The sequence below is a fragment of the Botrytis deweyae genome, assembly GCF_014898535.1.
Source record: "Botrytis deweyae strain B1 chromosome Unknown BDEW_004, whole genome shotgun sequence".
Taxonomy (NCBI): domain Eukaryota; kingdom Fungi; phylum Ascomycota; class Leotiomycetes; order Helotiales; family Sclerotiniaceae; genus Botrytis; species Botrytis deweyae.
This window is the reverse complement of record NW_024066211.1, coordinates 4986-22897: the sequence shown is the minus strand read 5'-3', so window position 1 is coordinate 22897 and position 17912 is coordinate 4986. Positions and strand designations below refer to the sequence as shown.

The window sequence follows — 17912 nt, the reverse complement described above, 5'->3', positions numbered from 1 at the left end:
TGTTCCTCGGACGGGTTTAAGGTAGTGATAAACAAAGTCAAGAATAAGAAGCAGGAGAAAAATAGTCCATAGAACAAAGTATGATGGAGCAACTGATGGCTGAGAGAGAAAGGTGGTGATAGCTTCCGGAGAGCAATCGAGTGAGTTTATATAATATAACCATCCCTCCTCCGCACTCCGCCTTTCACCAACCCCACCCAAGAATAGATTCCGCATTAAATAGATCAACGTCATGGAAGAAAAATAAACTTACTAAATCGAAGGATGTGATGTTGTGAGGCCTTGTTAGCTGCGGATAGAAGATTGAGACCTTCAAAATAGAGCATGTACAAAAGGGCCGAAATGTATGCAAGAAGTGATGGCATATACTTTGGACGGGAACATACTGATGAATGCAGCAATGATCGGCAGGTCACTGTTTTTGAGAGAAGCATGTGATATTGAAGTATACTTGTAAGAAGTGCACTCGCAGTGAAGTAGCTGGTATCATGTAGTAGGTGGGTATGTTGGGGAATTGTGAGTGAAAGTTTCAGCGAACAATTTGTGTAATAATGTGGTTCGAATGTGGTGAAAATGAGCGTGGGAGTGCGGGAAAGTGGGCAAGTGGGAATGTGGGGTTAGCTAAGGCCGGGGAACGAGGGGAATTAGTGTAAAGCGGCAGAATGGCAGAATGGCAGAATGGGCCTAGCACGTGCTTAGGTCGTACTGGACTGGCTCGAGACTGGTAGTCGTACTCATGGAGCTGGAGTGCAAAGTATATCCGACCGAACCTTATTGTGATGAGAAAACTGCAACGAGAATTTCTGCGAAGAATACAGCGAAGAATGTAGCGAAATGGAAACTCCTGCCAACATTGAGTGTTTGTGACAGGATCATTTCATTTTCCATCTTCTTCACTCTCTCCGTAAAAACATTTGGTTAATGGTAAGGCCCGTACCATGGCCCTGGGAGCCGCGAGGTGACTTCATGTGTATACCAAACCACTCAAATCGAGTCCTTTATCAAGAATCAAAAACGAAAAGCACTTACCTACGTCGGTATGTATTGAGTATACTTCAATACTCCATTCATTCAAAACTAAGGTGCCAGGTAGGTAGGTACCTAGTATATTTACTACTGATTGTTCAATGGTGGCAATACTACCCAGTACCTACCTAGTACCTACCTACCTAGGTAAGCTTACCAAATCATGCTAATCTACCGAAGGAAAGAATGATAATCATGTAATAGGTACTCTTAGATTCCAATCCTCTTCGATACCTCTCGTGTCAATGATGCGCAAATCATTCAACACCGACATTGTCAACTTGACATAGGTAAACTCACAGATAACGAACGTATCAAACCATCGGACTATCGATAATCATATCCTTGATATGCCAGTCGGACCGGCACATCATTGCCAACAATTTTACACCCTTTGGTAAATTGTGAGCTTGCCTAGTATCCTACTCACTTTTGATCAACATTAACTTCCTCTCTTTAGGATTATTGTTGTCCAGAATTCGCTACATTCTTCGCCCAATCTTGAACACACGAGAATCGAGTGGAATTCTTGCGAATTTAAACTATTTGCCCATTGTGCGACTACGGAACAGTCAAACTGCAGACTCCGAGCTCAACACACAAACATTAACGAGCATCATGTATATCTCGCCTTTTGTCTTCGACATTATTAAAGTCTTCTGGCATACGGCTCTGAATCGCGCCGTCTAGCTGTGGAATTGGAAAAGATATCCAACTTGATTGCCATTTCCGCAGTTCACCCCCCGACCGAAACAAACAAACAATGTAGAAGAGTTCGGGGAAGATAAATATGGAGTGTAATACTGTCATGGAAGACTATATCGTACGATTTTCTCGGCCTCAGCTGCCTTGGTGACTTTTGGTCATGAGAATTGATACCCGATTTCTCAACCTCAAACGCCGCAGTCTACATGAAAAAGTGCTGCGTTGGATGATTTTCGAATTCCTGTGAAACCCATCCATAAGCATCCATCCGTCTTATCACCATGGACGTGTTTAACGAATCACTTTTCTGTCGGAGATTTGCATCTGGCTTTGGTTGCATCAAGCAGAGCAACATGCCTGCCGGTGACTATCGGACTCGGAGTCGATAGCATGCTGGTTGACACTTCTTACCGCATATTCAACGTTACCTAACACTTGGCTTGCCTTTAATATTGCCGATTTTTTTCAGATCAAGATGTCACCATGGCACCACTTTGCAGGAAAAGCTCCAATTCTTTCCAAAATCGAGACTGAGTCGCTTGCTTTACTTTTGATAACGGTAGCCTTTATTGTCATATACTAGCTATGCGGTCAACTTATACCTCGGTGTATTCCACAAGGTACGATTTATAAGTAACAAGAACATGGTTATCCCGGTAATCCTATTTCACCAAAATGTTCAACATGGCATTTTGTTTGAATTTCGTCGACATTATTCATCCTCTTAGTTTTGTGGAGTTCGTAATCTTTCAGATGAACATCCAAATACCGATGTTCGATGTGGAGGCCCCTGTTGAGAATAGTTCGTGTTCGAGACTATCTGATAATTTTTTGCTTACCAACGTCGATTTCATGACGAAAGCCAAGCGGTATTCATATATCCTTAACCTACTCGTACATCTTCGATCTTTTTACTGGGAATGAGCTCGGAGCTCCACAAGTCCTATGACTTTTTCTGCAGAGCTTTCGGACTACCGTTTATAATTCTCTTCCGTATATAAGATTTTCATTGGGTGTCGCTCAATCTACGAGCGACTGGTTTCAATGGCTCATTCTCTTCCTTTAATGATAGTGCGTAATCATCTACTGTCAAGCTACATTGTGACATTTTGACACAAGCTAGTAACTTGAAGCCTCCACTAGTAGGTGTACGGATTCACAGGACACTCGAGAAGAAAGTATAACATCATATCAAAATTCAATTAAAATTCAATGCTTTGTTGAATATTTATTGAAACTTTTATTACGGATGTATCAAGTATAAAAATATAATATATTTAAATAGGAATTGAAAAAAATTCAAAGTTTGTATACAAAAAATCTAACTTTATATCTTTTTATTAAAATATTTTGACGAGAAATTACATATTCAGTTTTCACATTACATAGATTCTTTACACTTGATAGCTATATATCTTAATTTTTTTCTAAAAGTTCAATGAAATTTCGAATTTTAATTGAATTATCTAAATCGTCTTATTTGGTATAGCATTATGCTTTCCTCACAAGCTGTCCCGTGAATCCGTGCACCCACTAGTTCTCGAACATCAATGCTTACAAAGTATTATACTTTGTTGGGACCAATTGTATACCACGTCAAGGTGGTTTATATTGCTTTGTCAATTTTCTGGGGATCGAAAATGATTCCGTTCTTACTTCTATGCGCACTCACGCACCACTACCTGTTGTTGAGCCTTCCTTTGAACCTATGAGTCTGTCTTCATTCGAGATGTTACTTCTTCTGATATACTTCCCAGCATCGAGCAGGAACCAATCCCCAGACCCTGTTCCATCATTCTCACGTTGCCCGAGTTAAAGATTGTATTATGTATTTAGCAGGCTTTGAAGATGATGTATTCTTTTCATCTTGTCTTACAAGCTTCGCCATGAACACGCGACAAATATTCATGCATGATTCAATAATGGTGCTATAGTGATGATCTGAAATAGTCTACAAAATCCCTTGGCTTCTCCAATCGTCTGACTGTTGATTTTGCTTATAGATTTTCCACGCCATGGTGTCGGTGGAGCCTTTCATCTGCCGGGTCATGGCTCTGAGGAATCAGTGAAAGTGCCGATCAAGAGACCAACGATCTTGTATTTGTTTGGATCCAGGATTAACTTTCCCAACAATCGAGTATCGTGGGCTGCATTATTGGTTGCATGTCATGAATGTTTTATTCTTCATTACACAAGAAACCTTCCATGATTTTCCTTGTCAGTTCCCTGCATAAGCACTTTAGAAAAGTCGATTGGTAATTAATTCGCCTTTCTTATTGGCCTACAATCAAAATTCGTGCTACACATAACTTTATTAGCCATAGCAACACCTACGCAACACCTGCGTATGATTGCATTGTAGAGTGATATCTTGGCTTCTTGTTGACGAGTGATTTGTGATCCTTAGAGTGTGGCTCCAGATGTTTGTCTGCAAGCTTGGATTGCATGATTCGATTTCTCATGGATCCATCGAGGAGGGAATCCAATCATCTTACCTTGCGAACATCCTAGTACCTCTTAGGAATTACTACCAGAACTTTTTGCATATAAAAAGGCTTTCCCAAGTCATCCTTTCACTACTACTGTCACGTTAATTTTTCTTTAAAGCCAACCAGCTTGTATCATCAATTCCGTCGAGATGTACATGTCAACAGTCCTAAGCCTTGTGGGCCTGGTCGCAGCTCAATGTCCATACGGAATAGAAAGGCAACCCCAAAAGCGCGAACCTAGCGATCCTCAAACCAGTAGTTCTACTTTCTTAGACCAGTTTACGATAAATGACACCAACACATACTTCACTACCGATGCGGGCGGGCCTATACAAGAGGATACTAGTTTGAAAGCTGGTGTGAGGGGCCCGACACTACTTGAAGATTTTATATTTCGTCAAAAGATACAACACTTCGACCATGAACGGGTAGGTGTCTACTTCTTTATAATCAACGGTTCTACTAACTTATTGAAAAGGTACCAGAACGTGCCGTTCACGCCAGAGGTGCCGGTAAGTACTGCATCATATTTCTTGGTAGATCATTATTGACATTCATGTAGGTGCACATGGTGTCTTCACAAGTTATGGAAATTATAGCAACATAACGGCAGCTAGCTTTTTGAACCAAGAGGGCAAAGAAACACCTGTCTTCGTACGATTCTCCACTGTTGCTGGAAGTCGAGGTAGTGCTGATACTGCACGCGACGTCCATGGTTTTGCTACTAGGTTCTATACTGATGAAGGAAATTTTGGTATAGAAAATTGTTCTTATCTCGGTAATGCTGAAAAACTTACGAAATTTTAGATATTGTTGGGAATAACATTCCTGTTTTCTTCATTCAAGATGCCATCCTCTTTCCTGATCTGATTCACGCTGTCAAGCCATCCCCAGACAACGAAATACCTCAAGCAGCAACAGCACACGATTCTGCTTGGGACTTTTTTAGTCAGCAACCAAGCTCATTACATACACTCTTTTGGGCCATGGCCGGAAATGGAATCCCAAGATCATTCCGCCACATGGATGGGTTTGGTATTCACACATTTCGTCTGGTTACTGATGCTGGTACTTCCAAACTAGTCAAGTGGCATTGGAAGAGTAAGCAAGGAAAGGCAAGCTTAGTCTGGGAGGAAGCTCAAGTACTTGCTGGAAAAAACGCAGACTTCCACAGAAAAGATTTGTGGGATGCTATTGAGAGCGGCAATGGCCCTGAATGGGAGCTCGGGATTCAAATTGTGGAGGAAGATGATGTGTTGAAGTTTGGATTTGATCTTTTGGATCCCACCAAGATCCTTCCTGAAGAGCTTGTTCCAGTGCAAAAGATTGGAGTCATGAAATTGGATGCTAACCCTCGAAATTACTTCGCGGAAACCGAGCAAGTCATGGTAAGAAATTTTCCTGCATCCTGACTATTGGAAACATTATGGGAGATATCATGCTGATAGTAAGTGATCTAGTTCCAACCAGGGCACATAGTGCGTGGTATTGATTTTACGGATGATCCACTCCTTCAAGGACGCATATACTCATACCTCGATACACAATTAAATCGTCATGGTGGACCAAATTTCGAGCAACTGCCTATCAACCGCCCCATTGTTCCTGTTCACAACAACAATCGTGATGGTGCGGCGCAACAATATATCCCTCTTAACACTGCTGCTTATTCTCCAAATACTCTCAATGATGGAGCTCCAAAGCAAGCAAATCAAACAATCGGTAGAGGGTTCTTCACAGCTCCTGGGAGAACGGTCTCAGGTAATCTAGTGAGAGAGGTCTCGTCAACTTTCTCAGACGTTTGGTCTCAACCCAGGCTATTCTTCAATTCGCTCATCCCAGCGGAACAACAATTCCTCATTAACGCGATCCGATTCGAAACTTCACAACTTACATCTAGCGTTGTGAAATCAAATGTTCTCATTCAATTGAATCGCGTTTCACACAACCTTGCCGCACGTGTCGCTTCGGTCTTGAACCTCCCAGTTCCGGAAGCAGATAACACTTACTACAATGACAACAAGACTTCCTTCATCACCATATTTGGCAATGAGCTCCCAACGATAGCAACGCTCAACATCGGAGTCTTGGTGAGTGTTAAAAACAATGCAACCTTAACACAAGCAGCCAATCTTGCAACATCGTTTTCGACATCCGGGGTAAACGTAAAAGTCATAGGAGAAATCTTGACGAACGAAGTGGATGCCACCTATAGTGCATCAGATGCGACACTGTTTGATGGTATCATCGTAACTGATGGTGCAGAGACTTTGTTCACAAACGGTTCAAAATCAACGTACTTCCCAGCAGACCGACCTCGTCAGATCTTGTTGGATGCGTACAACTGGGGAAAGCCTGTGGGGATTTTGGGAAATGCGAGAACGGCATTAGATGTTGCGTCAATCCCTGTTGGACCAGGAGTGTATAGTAATTCAACGAGTGTGAATTCGCTTGTCAAGGAGTTTGAAGCCGGACTGAAGACTTTCAGGTTCGTCAATAGGTTTGCCTTGGATGATTGAGGGAAAGTTTCCTATGGCTGGCATGAGAGATGTATCTCGATCTCTACTCATGTTCAACCAATAATAATATAGAACAAATTATCATAATAATTTCCAAACTCAAAGCAGATTTAGGATTCTATAAACTTTAAGTGCCTAGAAATCTGTGATTTCCCAACTACCTTTGTGACTAATTTTGATCAATCGTCAAGTCACTTAATCTTTATCTTTACCACATGTGTGATTTTATGGGATATCTTATACTTGATTGTAATGATTTATTTAGACAACAAAACGACATTCAAGGGCAGAAATTCAATGCCCGGGCTCAAATATTACCTTGTGTACCTGCATTTTGTTAAAGAGATCATATCCTTCGACTACTTCACTCAAGGGCATAATCTTATCAGTCATGAAACTGTATCTTATTAGGGACCTCATCTGAGAGATTTCATTATTGGATTGGAGAAACTTACTCAAGTTTATCTTGGTTCTTTTTAAGAACCTCCATAGCTTGTGGGAAAACACTTCGAACTGGGCATCGTCCAAATTGTGATTTCACGTTCTTGCCATAGGCCTCCATGCCTGACCAAGGGATATCTTCTTGCTGCACACCTATGATCACATTTTGTTAACAAGGTTACCTTTCTAAACCAAGAAATCTACTCACCAAAACTCGCGATTGTTCCCCATGGCCGCAGCAGATCAAATCCAGTTCTCAGCGCATCTGCATGACCGACACCCTCAATTACACAATCAGCACCTCTTCCATCAGTCAATTCTTTCACTCGCCCCGTCAATTCTTCTTTGTTCGTCTGATCATTCCACGGTTCTGCGCCCAACTTTTTAGCCAATTCCAACCGACTCTCCACACGATCAATAGCTATCACAATCTTTGGTTTATACTCCAAAGCATTGATCAAGGCACAAAGACCAACGGGCCCACACCCGATTAAAACCACAACACTATTGCTTATGGTTTCTTGCGACATTCCATCAAAAGCATTCCGAGCCGCGAAATATCCAGTCGGGAAGATATCTGCCATCAACACCAACTTTTTCTCATCAATGCCCTCTGGGGCTTTTACAGCTGTTGCATCTGCCAATGGAACTCTCATATACTCGGCCTGACCACCATCTAGTAAGGGACATCCGAATAACAAACATTTTTCGCATCGCGACGAATACCCTTGCATACAATAGAAACATTCACCACAAGACACGGTGAATGGCATGACAATCAAGTCGCCTTTCTTATGTGTCTTCACATCGCTTCCCAATTCAACGATCGTGCCTGCAGTCTCATGACCCATGATGAAGCCTGTCTTCGAAGCTTGATGCCCCCTGAAAACGTGGAGTTCACTGTGAAATTGATTAGTGTCAAGCTTCCTGGTCAGAGATTTACAATGCAAGGTCAACTTACCTTCCACACAATGCCGAGTATTTGACCTTGATTATTACGTCCGTCTGATCTACGATTCTTGGGATGGGTCGATCTTCGAGTCGAACATCGAGAGTTCCATGGAATACTACAGCTTTCATGGTTTCTTGAGTCATTTTTATGAAAAGCTTCGATGCTTGTATGATGTTTGAGTATTTGAATGGGGATCCAGAAATAGATTATTTCAATGTCCTCCAGCTGTGAGCAATAAAATATAATAAACCACTTTCTACAATACCTCGGAAACTTCTTTTATTGATTATTTAACTTCATTACCGGGATATGCGGGGTGATCAATTCGAGGAGGGGTAATTAGTGGGGGCATATTTTGTTCTTACCAAATCCTCTCGAAAATCATCTTTTGGCTTGAGTTGGGTCCAATTATTAGTCAGTTTACTTGAACCACCTGGGCATGTTCAACATTTGAGGCGTCGGGCGTTTTTATGATGTGCGGAATCGATCCATCCAGTCAATCATCGATAGAGAGAGTGTGTAGAATCTGGTTCAACCACGTACCAATTACAGCTTGGAATACTCGGTGTTGTTTTAAATGAATGCCGACCTCAAATCTAGCCGAATTCCTCACCCAAAACTATGCTTACTTAGTATTTTCAAAATTCAATATTAAAAGAAGTAATATAATTAAATTATTTAAATCTTGAATATATATAAAATATTAACAAATAAGTTATATATCAAAATCTCAAAGCTTTAAGAATTGAATTAAAAGATCTTTTATATATTAAAAATCTCTTTCAAATAATAATTTTTGTAGAATTGGCCTTCGACATTTAAAACCTAAAAATAAGCGAACTTTGATTTTTATACCTTTATTATTTTAATTTTCCAAATAACTTGATATATATATCGAAATAATATATTTTGAAAATATCTATAAAAAATTCAATTAAAAATTTATTTACATACAAAGATTCACACCTTAAATACTAATAGTTGAAATAATATCAAATTTTGAATTAGGTGACTTTTAATGAATTTTGGTGTGATATACACTGGCTAAAGTGAGGTCGGCATTCATTTAAAACAACACCGAGTAGCTCAAACTAGAATGTTTCTTTTTGTTCTTTTTTAGCTCATATCTCATAACTCACCTGAGCTCACAGCTTAGGGACATGTTTAGCTGAACGTACTAACCAATATTTGTAATTGTATCATCCCAGTTTGTGCTTTGTAAGATGTGATAGCTAAAAACAAGGTCGCACTGGTTCCATAAAGCGGGGTCGAGTGGATATCGATCACCGGAATAAGAATTCATAGAGATCTCCCCACCAGATCTCAATCTTCAAAAATCCTATTTATATTAGATACTAATATCATAACATTAAACTTAACTATTCAACTCGCCAAACAACAATTCTGATCACACATAGAACAATGGCAGGAATACAACGAGCTCTCGAGTTAGGCGCAGTACCTGCTCATGTTTCCAATGTCTGTCCTCCAGGGACACGAGCATATTTACTCGAACTCGGATGGCTAGAATGTGACGAGGGGTTTGTAACAAGAGGTGGTAACACATCGTTGAAGTCTACAGAAGGAGAGAAGTTCGTGAACAAACGAAGAGAGCTGCCAATATATGCCATATTAATTGATCACCCTTTCGAAGGTGTAATACTGTGGGAAACAGGATGTGGGGTTGATTATCCTGAAGTCTGGGGTCCACAAGTAATCGATGTTTTTGCACGAATTAAGTATGAACCAAGACACGAATTGAAAGCAGCAATTGAAGCAACAGGACACAAATTGGAAGATGTCAAAAAAATGTAGGCTGCCTTTGATAGATGAGCTAAGAAGATATACTTACCGAACAAAATAGAATTCTGGGTCACCTGCATTTGGATCATGCAGGTGGATTGGATCAATTCCTGGAGAGAAAAGATGTCGAGATTTGGGTTCATGATAAAGAGTTGCGTTCGGCATTTTGGTCTGTTGCTACTGGTGCCGATGTTGGAGTCTATTTAAAACATTATTTGGATGTAAGCTATTCTCTCGCTATGATTGATGTCTCGTCAAATGCTGATTCCGAAAAGCTATCGTTGAATTGGAAGACATTCGATGAGAGAACCGTCGACTTTTGTCAAGGAATTACTCTCCATCACCTTCCTGGTCACACAGATGGTCTCGTGGGAATGCAATTGAACCTTCGGGAGACCGGAACATTCTTTTTTATCAGTGACCACTGTCACGTCATTGAAAATGTTGGTGGAACTCCTCCTGGTTCTGGTCAATGGTATAATCTGTTAACAACGTGATAGTGGCGAGATGGAGTACCTCAAGGATGGCTAGCACGGTATGAAACGCTTGATACCACTGAACGGGAAAGGGAAGCTAACATGAAATTACAGAGATCATCCAGCTTGGTTCCAAAGCACCCAGCGATTAAAACGATTGGAATCTACAACCAAAGGTCGAGTGATACCAGGGCATGATAAAGAAACATTTCTACAGCTTCAAGGTGAGATGAATGATGGAAAAGGCTATCTAGAATAAAAGAAACATTTCTACAGCTTCAAGGTGAGATGAATGATGGAAAAGGCTATCTAGAATAGTATGTTACGATATGTATAACTATGTGGTGAGGTTGCTTCAGGAATACATATGATCTTAAAACCCCCCTGTTTTATCCTTCTCAAACAAGCCTGTGGAATTGTTGCCTTTGCTTCCGAAAAGGTCAACAATCTGAACTGCAGGGCAAACACTAAAGATCTTTGCTAAATTAAGATCTTTCCTAATATTGAAACTGTTTCAAATTTTGAGACAATACTGATGAAATTGATTCGAAGTAATCACTTCATCGAAATGACTTGAATATTGTAAAAACCTTTGAACTAAGATCTTGAATCTCCTACGGTTAGGCATCTGTACATGAGGCAAGGAAGATACACTTCGCAATGCCCGAGCCAGCACTTGTCCCCTCACAATGAAAAACACGATAAAATCTGCGACGTAGTCTTAAGTTGAAAAACACCGGACATCAACTCTTGAACTTTATCACATCAGATATTCTATGGATCGAAGAAACTATTATCAGGACTTCCTGTTGTATTTTCATAAAACTTGATGAGCCAGAGAGGATTCGGATGATATACACCACTTTAATACTCAATGTCCCGTGTAGAGCCACAAAGCAAAGTGAGAAGAGGAAGCACTCATAACCATGGATGGGGTAATGCGTTTTTGATGTGTATATTACAAACATGTCTGAGGTGTCAACCGTATGATATTCGGGTAGACAGCATGTTGAGATATGAGATGAGAAAGGTGCAAGCAATGTCTAAACCAAAGGTACCACCTAGAAAGCAACTTTTTGCGATCAATTCAAAATTCGGGCAGTACTGCTGCGGACATCCGATAGAAAAAACATGAGAAGATGGCCTGAATAAAACGTTCAACCAGTGAATAGAAATAATTGCCTGGTCTTTAGTAGGGATTGAGGATCGAATCGATTGGTATCAGTGTTGGGTCCACGACTAATCTTCTGCACTTTGTTTGAGTGCCTCGATATTTCGATGGTGCAGCTCAATTGAAGTCGTTCACGCTGCTGACGAGAATAAACAATAATTTGTAAAGGATGATCTCGTCTGATCTATTCACACGACAGATTTTTGGACCTCTCCACCTTGTACACCTGTTATCGCTATGCCACCAGTTGCAATACGTGTGACTGATACTTCGTATACAGAAGTTCTGTATTTGCGAGATTGAAGATTCTTTTGACCGGATGGAGTGGCCAGAATGAACTCTTTTGCTTTCAGTGAATTCTACGTCGTCTTCCATGTGATTGCGTCCATGACCTACCTACCGGGGGGGAGCAGATATGGAATGCAGCGAATGCCAATCGAATCTCGTGATACTTCCTGGAAGCAAACCGTGGAGACTGGCGACTGGCACACTGACCTGCATCGGTCATCTGGGGTAAATGCGCATGGTCTGCATTGGGACAGAATCTGGAGTGTAGGGAGGGTAGAAAGAGCGAGGAGACTGTGAATCAACGTTTTCTCTTCCCCTACGATACATGGTGATGGCGTTAATGAATTGATAGAACGATAAGATGGCTATTGCTCCAGAACAAGGGAATTTTGTTGACATGTCATATACTGGATACATATATCAAGACAAGTTAATTATCATTTATTCCATCGTATTAGAAAAGTCTGCATTGAATTCTTCTCAGATATTGTATCTTATTACCAGTGGTACCTTACTAGATACAAGGTATATTCTATTGTAAGACTTCAGGTAAGATCTTACCTTGGCTTATTAGCACAGTATTATTAGATTGTCTCGATTGTCTCGACTAATATCATCCTTTCAGCTCAGGCCATTGCAAAGCAAAAGCCTTGTACTGTCTGTAACAAGTCAAACAACATCGGAAGATAAAAGTCCATTCGGGAAAAAGAAAGAACCAATCAATCAATTCTATTTTCATCATTTCGCACCAAATTAATAATAATGCTCCACTCAAAAACCCCAAAAACGTTATTTCCCCAGTTCAGCTCAAAATTTGCGTTGATCTTCCATACTACAGACAGTACTAAGCAAAAACCTTGGAACACCAGAAACTTTCTTCTGATCCTTCATCATTCTTCCTCCTCTTACTCCTTTCGACTTCTTACTACCACCACCACCACCACCTCCTTGGGAGAAAATTTCAATTTACATTCCATTCTACTTTTAGTATCAGTCATATCAATAGCAAATGTATATCGAAAGAAATTATATAGAAATCTTTACATCCCACTGCGAGAACCTGATGCGACCATCCAAGAATCACCAAAAGTTACATCGAAATTATCGTTCCCAAATTCGAGCTGACGCTGAACGTCGCCGTGGTGCACCATGAATCAATCGCAGGCACAACAGAAACCAGCCATAACTACAATCCGAGGCTTCCAAACTCCTGCCGTTTCGGGCGATGAAGATTCTGATCATGGCTGCAATACTCCAGCACGATATAACCCCAAGATCGGTGATGTCGTCAGCGCAAATTGCAGCCCTTCATTGAAACCGTTCAAATCCTCAGGAATTGGTGGCATTAGCAGATTAAAGCTACAACTCGATACTCTTAATTTGGAGAATGAATCCAGAACAAATTCCATGGTGCGCAGCCGCCCTCAATCTCAACCACAAAGCAGTACGGCAACGACGTCCGATGACTTGAGCGATGATGAACGATCCGATAGCACGACATACGAGATACCCTTGGAACATGATTTCGTTAGTGAAAGTGTGCGGGCACAACCCATGTTCGGTGCAATCGAAGGAGGATTGATTCAGGATACTATCGCGAGAAAGATGGCTGCAGACGACTTTGAACCTTTACGATGTTTAGGCAAGGGAACATTCGGGACTGTCATTTTGGTCAAGCAACGTACAACTGGGACATTATTCGCCCAAAAACAATTCAAGAAGGCATCTTTGACGGTCCATAAAAGATTGGTGGAGCAGACAAAGACGGAGAGGAGTATTCTCGAAAGTGTAAACCGACATCCCTTCGTCGTCAAATTATTTTACGCTTTCCAGGACCACGAAAAATTGTACTTGATTTTGGAATACGCGCAAGGCGGAGAGTTATTCACCCACCTTGCCCAGGAACGTATGTTTCCCGAAGAAGTCGCATCATTTTACATGGCAGAGATGGTTTTGGCCCTGGAGCACCTTCATCGCAATCTTGGAGTTGTCTATCGCGATCTTAAACCGGAAAACTGTCTATTGGATGCCGAAGGTCATTTACTTCTCACCGACTTCGGACTAAGCAAGGTAGCTGTGGACGAAAACGATAAATGCGACTCTTTGTTGGGTACTGTTGAATATATGGCACCTGAAATCATCCTTGGACAAAAGTATGGGATGGCCGTGGATTGGTGGTCTTTTGGTGCTCTTGGGTTCGACTTATTGACTGGCAGCCCCCCATTCCAAGGTCAAAACAATAAAGTAATACAAGACCGGATCACGAAACAAAAGCTTGCTATGCCTTACTTTTTAGGACCCGATGCCAAAGATTTGTTGACTCGCCTTCTCCGTAAGGAACCCAATAAAAGACTCGGAGCTCATATGCCCAAGGACATGGCCATTATCAAGAAACACCGATTCTTCCGTCGTATAGATTGGCAGAAGCTTGCAAAGAGAGAAGTCGATGCACCAATTCAACCATTCATAACAGATCCAGAACTCGCAGAGAACTTTGCGGAAGATTTCACGGAGCTCTCTTTGAGTCCTGTAATTACTAGTCAAAATGGTGTACCATGGAGCGCGACTTCTGCGAATGAGAATAACCCTTTCGGCGGATTCAGTTATGTCGCAAGTCAGAGTTTATTGGATTCGAATGGATTCTTGGAGATGCATCAAAATAAAGTGATAGCGTAAATTTGGGTTCTTGGGAAGAAGGGGAGTCTACAGTGACGGACGTATCCTCAACAAGTATGGCATTTTTACATGAGGAACTGCCTTGGGACCACTTGAAGATACGCCGCATACATTGGTTGATTATAATCTAGAGCAATAGACTCGATGTTGGTCTGTTTGGTAGATCATGTAAATGTTTTCTGGCGTTCTCCTTTTCAGAGGTAGATGATTAGGAAATGAGGAAAAGTTTATGGCGATTACAGGCGGCGAATATGGATTTAATGGTTGGCGGTAATTGGGAATTTAACAGGAGACAATTCATAGATTGCTATTGGGGTATAGGGAATGATTAATTGAGAATGATTACGGAAACTTTATAACCTTTGTCGAACCGTCGTTTTTGAATGAACATTTTGTTGTGAGTGAAACATCGTCGACTCTCCATGTAAATGTTGAATGTTGGTTGCCATATCTAAAAGCAGCCAATAGCACTCACACCCGGATCCCTGGCAATTTTACTTCTCTATCTTTTTCTTTTCCGAATAGCAACAATTAATATCAAATCTTTGAATTATTGAGACGTGAATAAGACCTGGTTCTTGGTACCTAGATATATAGATACATAGTGTATTGACATTGTGTTTTGAGGTCATGATCTTTGAAGTGTCGATTATAATCTTCAATCACGTCATTACTTCCTGAATATCCAATCCTTATTAAGGTGCCGCCTACCTAGGTAGGGTAGGTACCGATATAAACACCCAGCCGTGCCACCTTGACCCAACTCTCAAACCTTTACACCAATTTTACACCAACACAACACGTCAAAAGACAACCTTGGGTCTAACTACCTTGTAACTAACTACCTTCCTTCACAAATTATTAAATCATGGTGAGTTTTCAGGAAAATACCACAATTTATCTCTAATTCCTCTAATTGATCCCAGGGAGGAGGAGCTAATTTACCTCCCCAGTCAAATGACTCAAAATCAGCCGTCGAACTTCTCATTCTCGGAGCGGGATGGACATCAACTTTTCTCATCCCACTTCTTCAACAAAGAGGAATAAAATACGCCGCTACTACTACTACAGGTCGTGATGGAACTTATAAATTTCGATTCAATCCAGAAGATGACACTGATACTCGAAAACAAATGCTTAACCTTCCAACGGCGCAGAGTATATTGATTACGTTCCCTTTGAAAGGAAAGGGGCAATCAAAATCTCTTGTGAAGTTTTATCAAGATACACATTCTTTGGAATCTATCGACAATCACGGGTCATTGACTGCATTTCAATTTATTCAATTGGGGAGTACAGGCATTTTCACTATCCCAGGTCAAAGTACGTGGGTCACACGTCATTCATCGTATGATAGTGCTGATGATCGGGCTGTCGCTGAGGATGAACTTCTCGGATTGGGTGGATGTGTCCTGAATTTGAGTGGATTATGGGGCGGTGAACGAAATCCGAAGCATTGGATTGAGCGAGTAGCTGGTTCAAAAGAGATGTTGGGCAGTAAAAAAAGTTTGCACATGGTACATGGACTTGATGTGTCGAGAGGGGTGGTAGGAGTGATTGGAAATTGGGAAAAGGCGAAAGGCCAAAGATTCGTGAGTCTGTCGTATTGCTAAATGACTTTTTACTAACCCCATCATTAGATATTGACTGATCTGATGGTCTATGATTGGTGGGCATTAATCTTGGGTTATGCAGGCGAATTAGATGCGGAAAATGGAGACGGAAAGATGGAGGGTAGGCAAATAAAATGGATTGGTGAGCTAATGAAGGAACATGATGTTAAAGCTTTACCAAGGTCAATGGATGACTTGGGAAGGTGTTATGACTCTAGGGAGTTTTGGGAAAGTTTTCAAGTCATGCCTGTAAGATCGAGGATATGATTCGGAAAGTATCTGAATTGAACATATTTGGTATCTTACTGCCAGCCACATAATCCGTACAAAGACCTAACGCATCGTCACTCAAACTGCAAGTCCAGAGCGAATCGGGCATGGAAAGAAAGTTTGTTGGTCTCGATATATCATTCGTTAGGAAAAGCCTTGCAAAGTTGCGGCGAAACGAGAGAATGAAACGAATTTTATTTCAATGATAATATTTGCCATTTTCGAGTCATGGTTGATTTATGTATGATATCAAAGAACATTAATTACTGTGCTCGGATTATTTGACTGTAACACGATGATCGCAAATGGCTAAGAGGGGTAGGCCCCTTGCATTGTATGCAGAAATATTGACATCGATTGAATTGAAGTTATGCCTTTTTAATTTTTGTATACAAGAAGGGTTAGTTATATATAAGCGTAGACACAGAGACCAATAGACAAGAAATTCACCTTATGAATTAATCTTAGTCTACTTGTTATTATTGAAATCACGTTGGAGCCGTGGATGCAGGGTTATTTATTTACGAAACAGGGTTTGATTTTTTAGAGTTTTTGCTATTGACAAAGGGACAGATCGAACAAGGAAATTTATACTACCTATTCAAAGGAAGACAAAAGAAACAAAGGAACCGATATGGTGAGTCTTTTGAAAAATAACAGAAGTAAAACAGCTTTATATCTTAACAAATGAAATAATAAAGGAGTGATTAGCGAGACGAGCTCAGTTGTTTTTTTCTCTTTTTCTCTCTTTTCCTTCTCTCACCTTACCTTATCAAACCTTCCCCCTAAGCTCATTTTTCAAACTTCTTGATCAAATTCTTCACCTTGTCTCCGATCTTGCGGCCAACGACCTTCGCTGTGCTTGCTCGGGCCGGTTGTGAAGGTGGAGGTGGAGTTTGATGTGATTGGGGTTGGGATTGGAGTGTGGCTGCGCGTGATGGTTGAGCGACTGAGCTGGTTGGGCGGAGCTTTTCATTACCTTTCTTGTCCAAGGAGATACGACGCCTGTGGTAAGCTAAAGGTTGTTTGGGTGCGAAAGATTGTTCGATGACTAAATCGAATGCCAGACAATTGCAGCACTTTGCGTCCACTCGGACGCTGGGTTCTCGGAAATAGTTTGGGCATTCAAGGGGTTTGAAGTCCTTTTTCTTGCTCTTGGATTCGGCTTTGAGTTGATCGGCACACTTGCGGAATGTGGTTTTTGGTTCACAGTCGCAAGTGTGGATGACGGCTGAGTGTCTACACATATTGATGGATTTTCCTTTGGGTGATCTGTAAATCTAATGTAGTGGTATTATCGAGGTGTGATAATAGAAGCTTAGAAAGAATGATCCTAAGGAAAATATATATAAGTAAAGGTAAAAGAACTGACTCATATATATTCGAAAATGGGACCTTGTTCAAATCTTGATTGAATGTCATTTTGAAGTTGTTCGAACAGTGTTTTGCGATTGAATTATCTTTTGACTGAAACTGTATGAAC

General features: G+C 40.9%; 6 protein-coding genes across 6 annotated transcripts; 4 read left to right on the top strand and 2 right to left on the bottom strand.

The window, feature by feature from the left end:
* Nucleotides 1–4369: 4369 nt before the first annotated feature.
* On the top strand, nt 4370–6739 carry EAE98_002013 (uncharacterized protein; the record flags this gene model as incomplete). Its single annotated transcript, XM_038949632.1, has 5 exons — nt 4370–4648; nt 4699–4732; nt 4783–4974; nt 5028–5608; nt 5681–6739. The coding sequence occupies 5 exons, from the start codon at nt 4370–4372 to the stop codon at nt 6737–6739; spliced, it is 2145 nt and encodes a 714-aa protein (XP_038813371.1).
* Nucleotides 6740–7033: 294 nt separating this feature from the next.
* Nucleotides 7034–8275, bottom strand: EAE98_002012 (uncharacterized protein; the record flags this gene model as incomplete). The annotated part of the gene is made up of 4 exons (XM_038949631.1): nt 7034–7136; nt 7195–7333; nt 7389–8080; nt 8142–8275. 4 exons carry the CDS (start codon nt 8273–8275, stop codon nt 7034–7036), a joined length of 1068 nt encoding a protein of 355 aa, XP_038813370.1.
* Nucleotides 8276–9554: 1279 nt separating this feature from the next.
* On the top strand, nt 9555–10670 carry EAE98_002011 (uncharacterized protein; the record flags this gene model as incomplete). The annotated part of the gene is made up of 5 exons (XM_038949630.1): nt 9555–9943; nt 9997–10156; nt 10211–10378; nt 10436–10470; nt 10526–10670. 5 exons carry the CDS (start codon nt 9555–9557, stop codon nt 10668–10670), a joined length of 897 nt encoding a protein of 298 aa, XP_038813369.1.
* Nucleotides 10671–13019: 2349 nt separating this feature from the next.
* On the top strand, nt 13020–14546 carry EAE98_002010 (uncharacterized protein; the record flags this gene model as incomplete). The annotated part of the gene is made up of 1 exon (XM_038949629.1): nt 13020–14546. One exon carries the CDS (start codon nt 13020–13022, stop codon nt 14544–14546), a length of 1527 nt encoding a protein of 508 aa, XP_038813368.1.
* Nucleotides 14547–15414: 868 nt separating this feature from the next.
* Nucleotides 15415–16426, top strand: EAE98_002009 (uncharacterized protein; the record flags this gene model as incomplete). The annotated part of the gene is made up of 3 exons (XM_038949628.1): nt 15415–15417; nt 15473–16138; nt 16187–16426. The coding sequence occupies 3 exons, from the start codon at nt 15415–15417 to the stop codon at nt 16424–16426; spliced, it is 909 nt and encodes a 302-aa protein (XP_038813367.1).
* A 794-nt stretch (nt 16427–17220) lies between these two features.
* Nucleotides 17221–17676, bottom strand: EAE98_002008 (uncharacterized protein; the record flags this gene model as incomplete). The annotated part of the gene is made up of 1 exon (XM_038949627.1): nt 17221–17676. One exon carries the CDS (start codon nt 17674–17676, stop codon nt 17221–17223), a length of 456 nt encoding a protein of 151 aa, XP_038813366.1.
* Nucleotides 17677–17912: the final 236 nt, after the last annotated feature.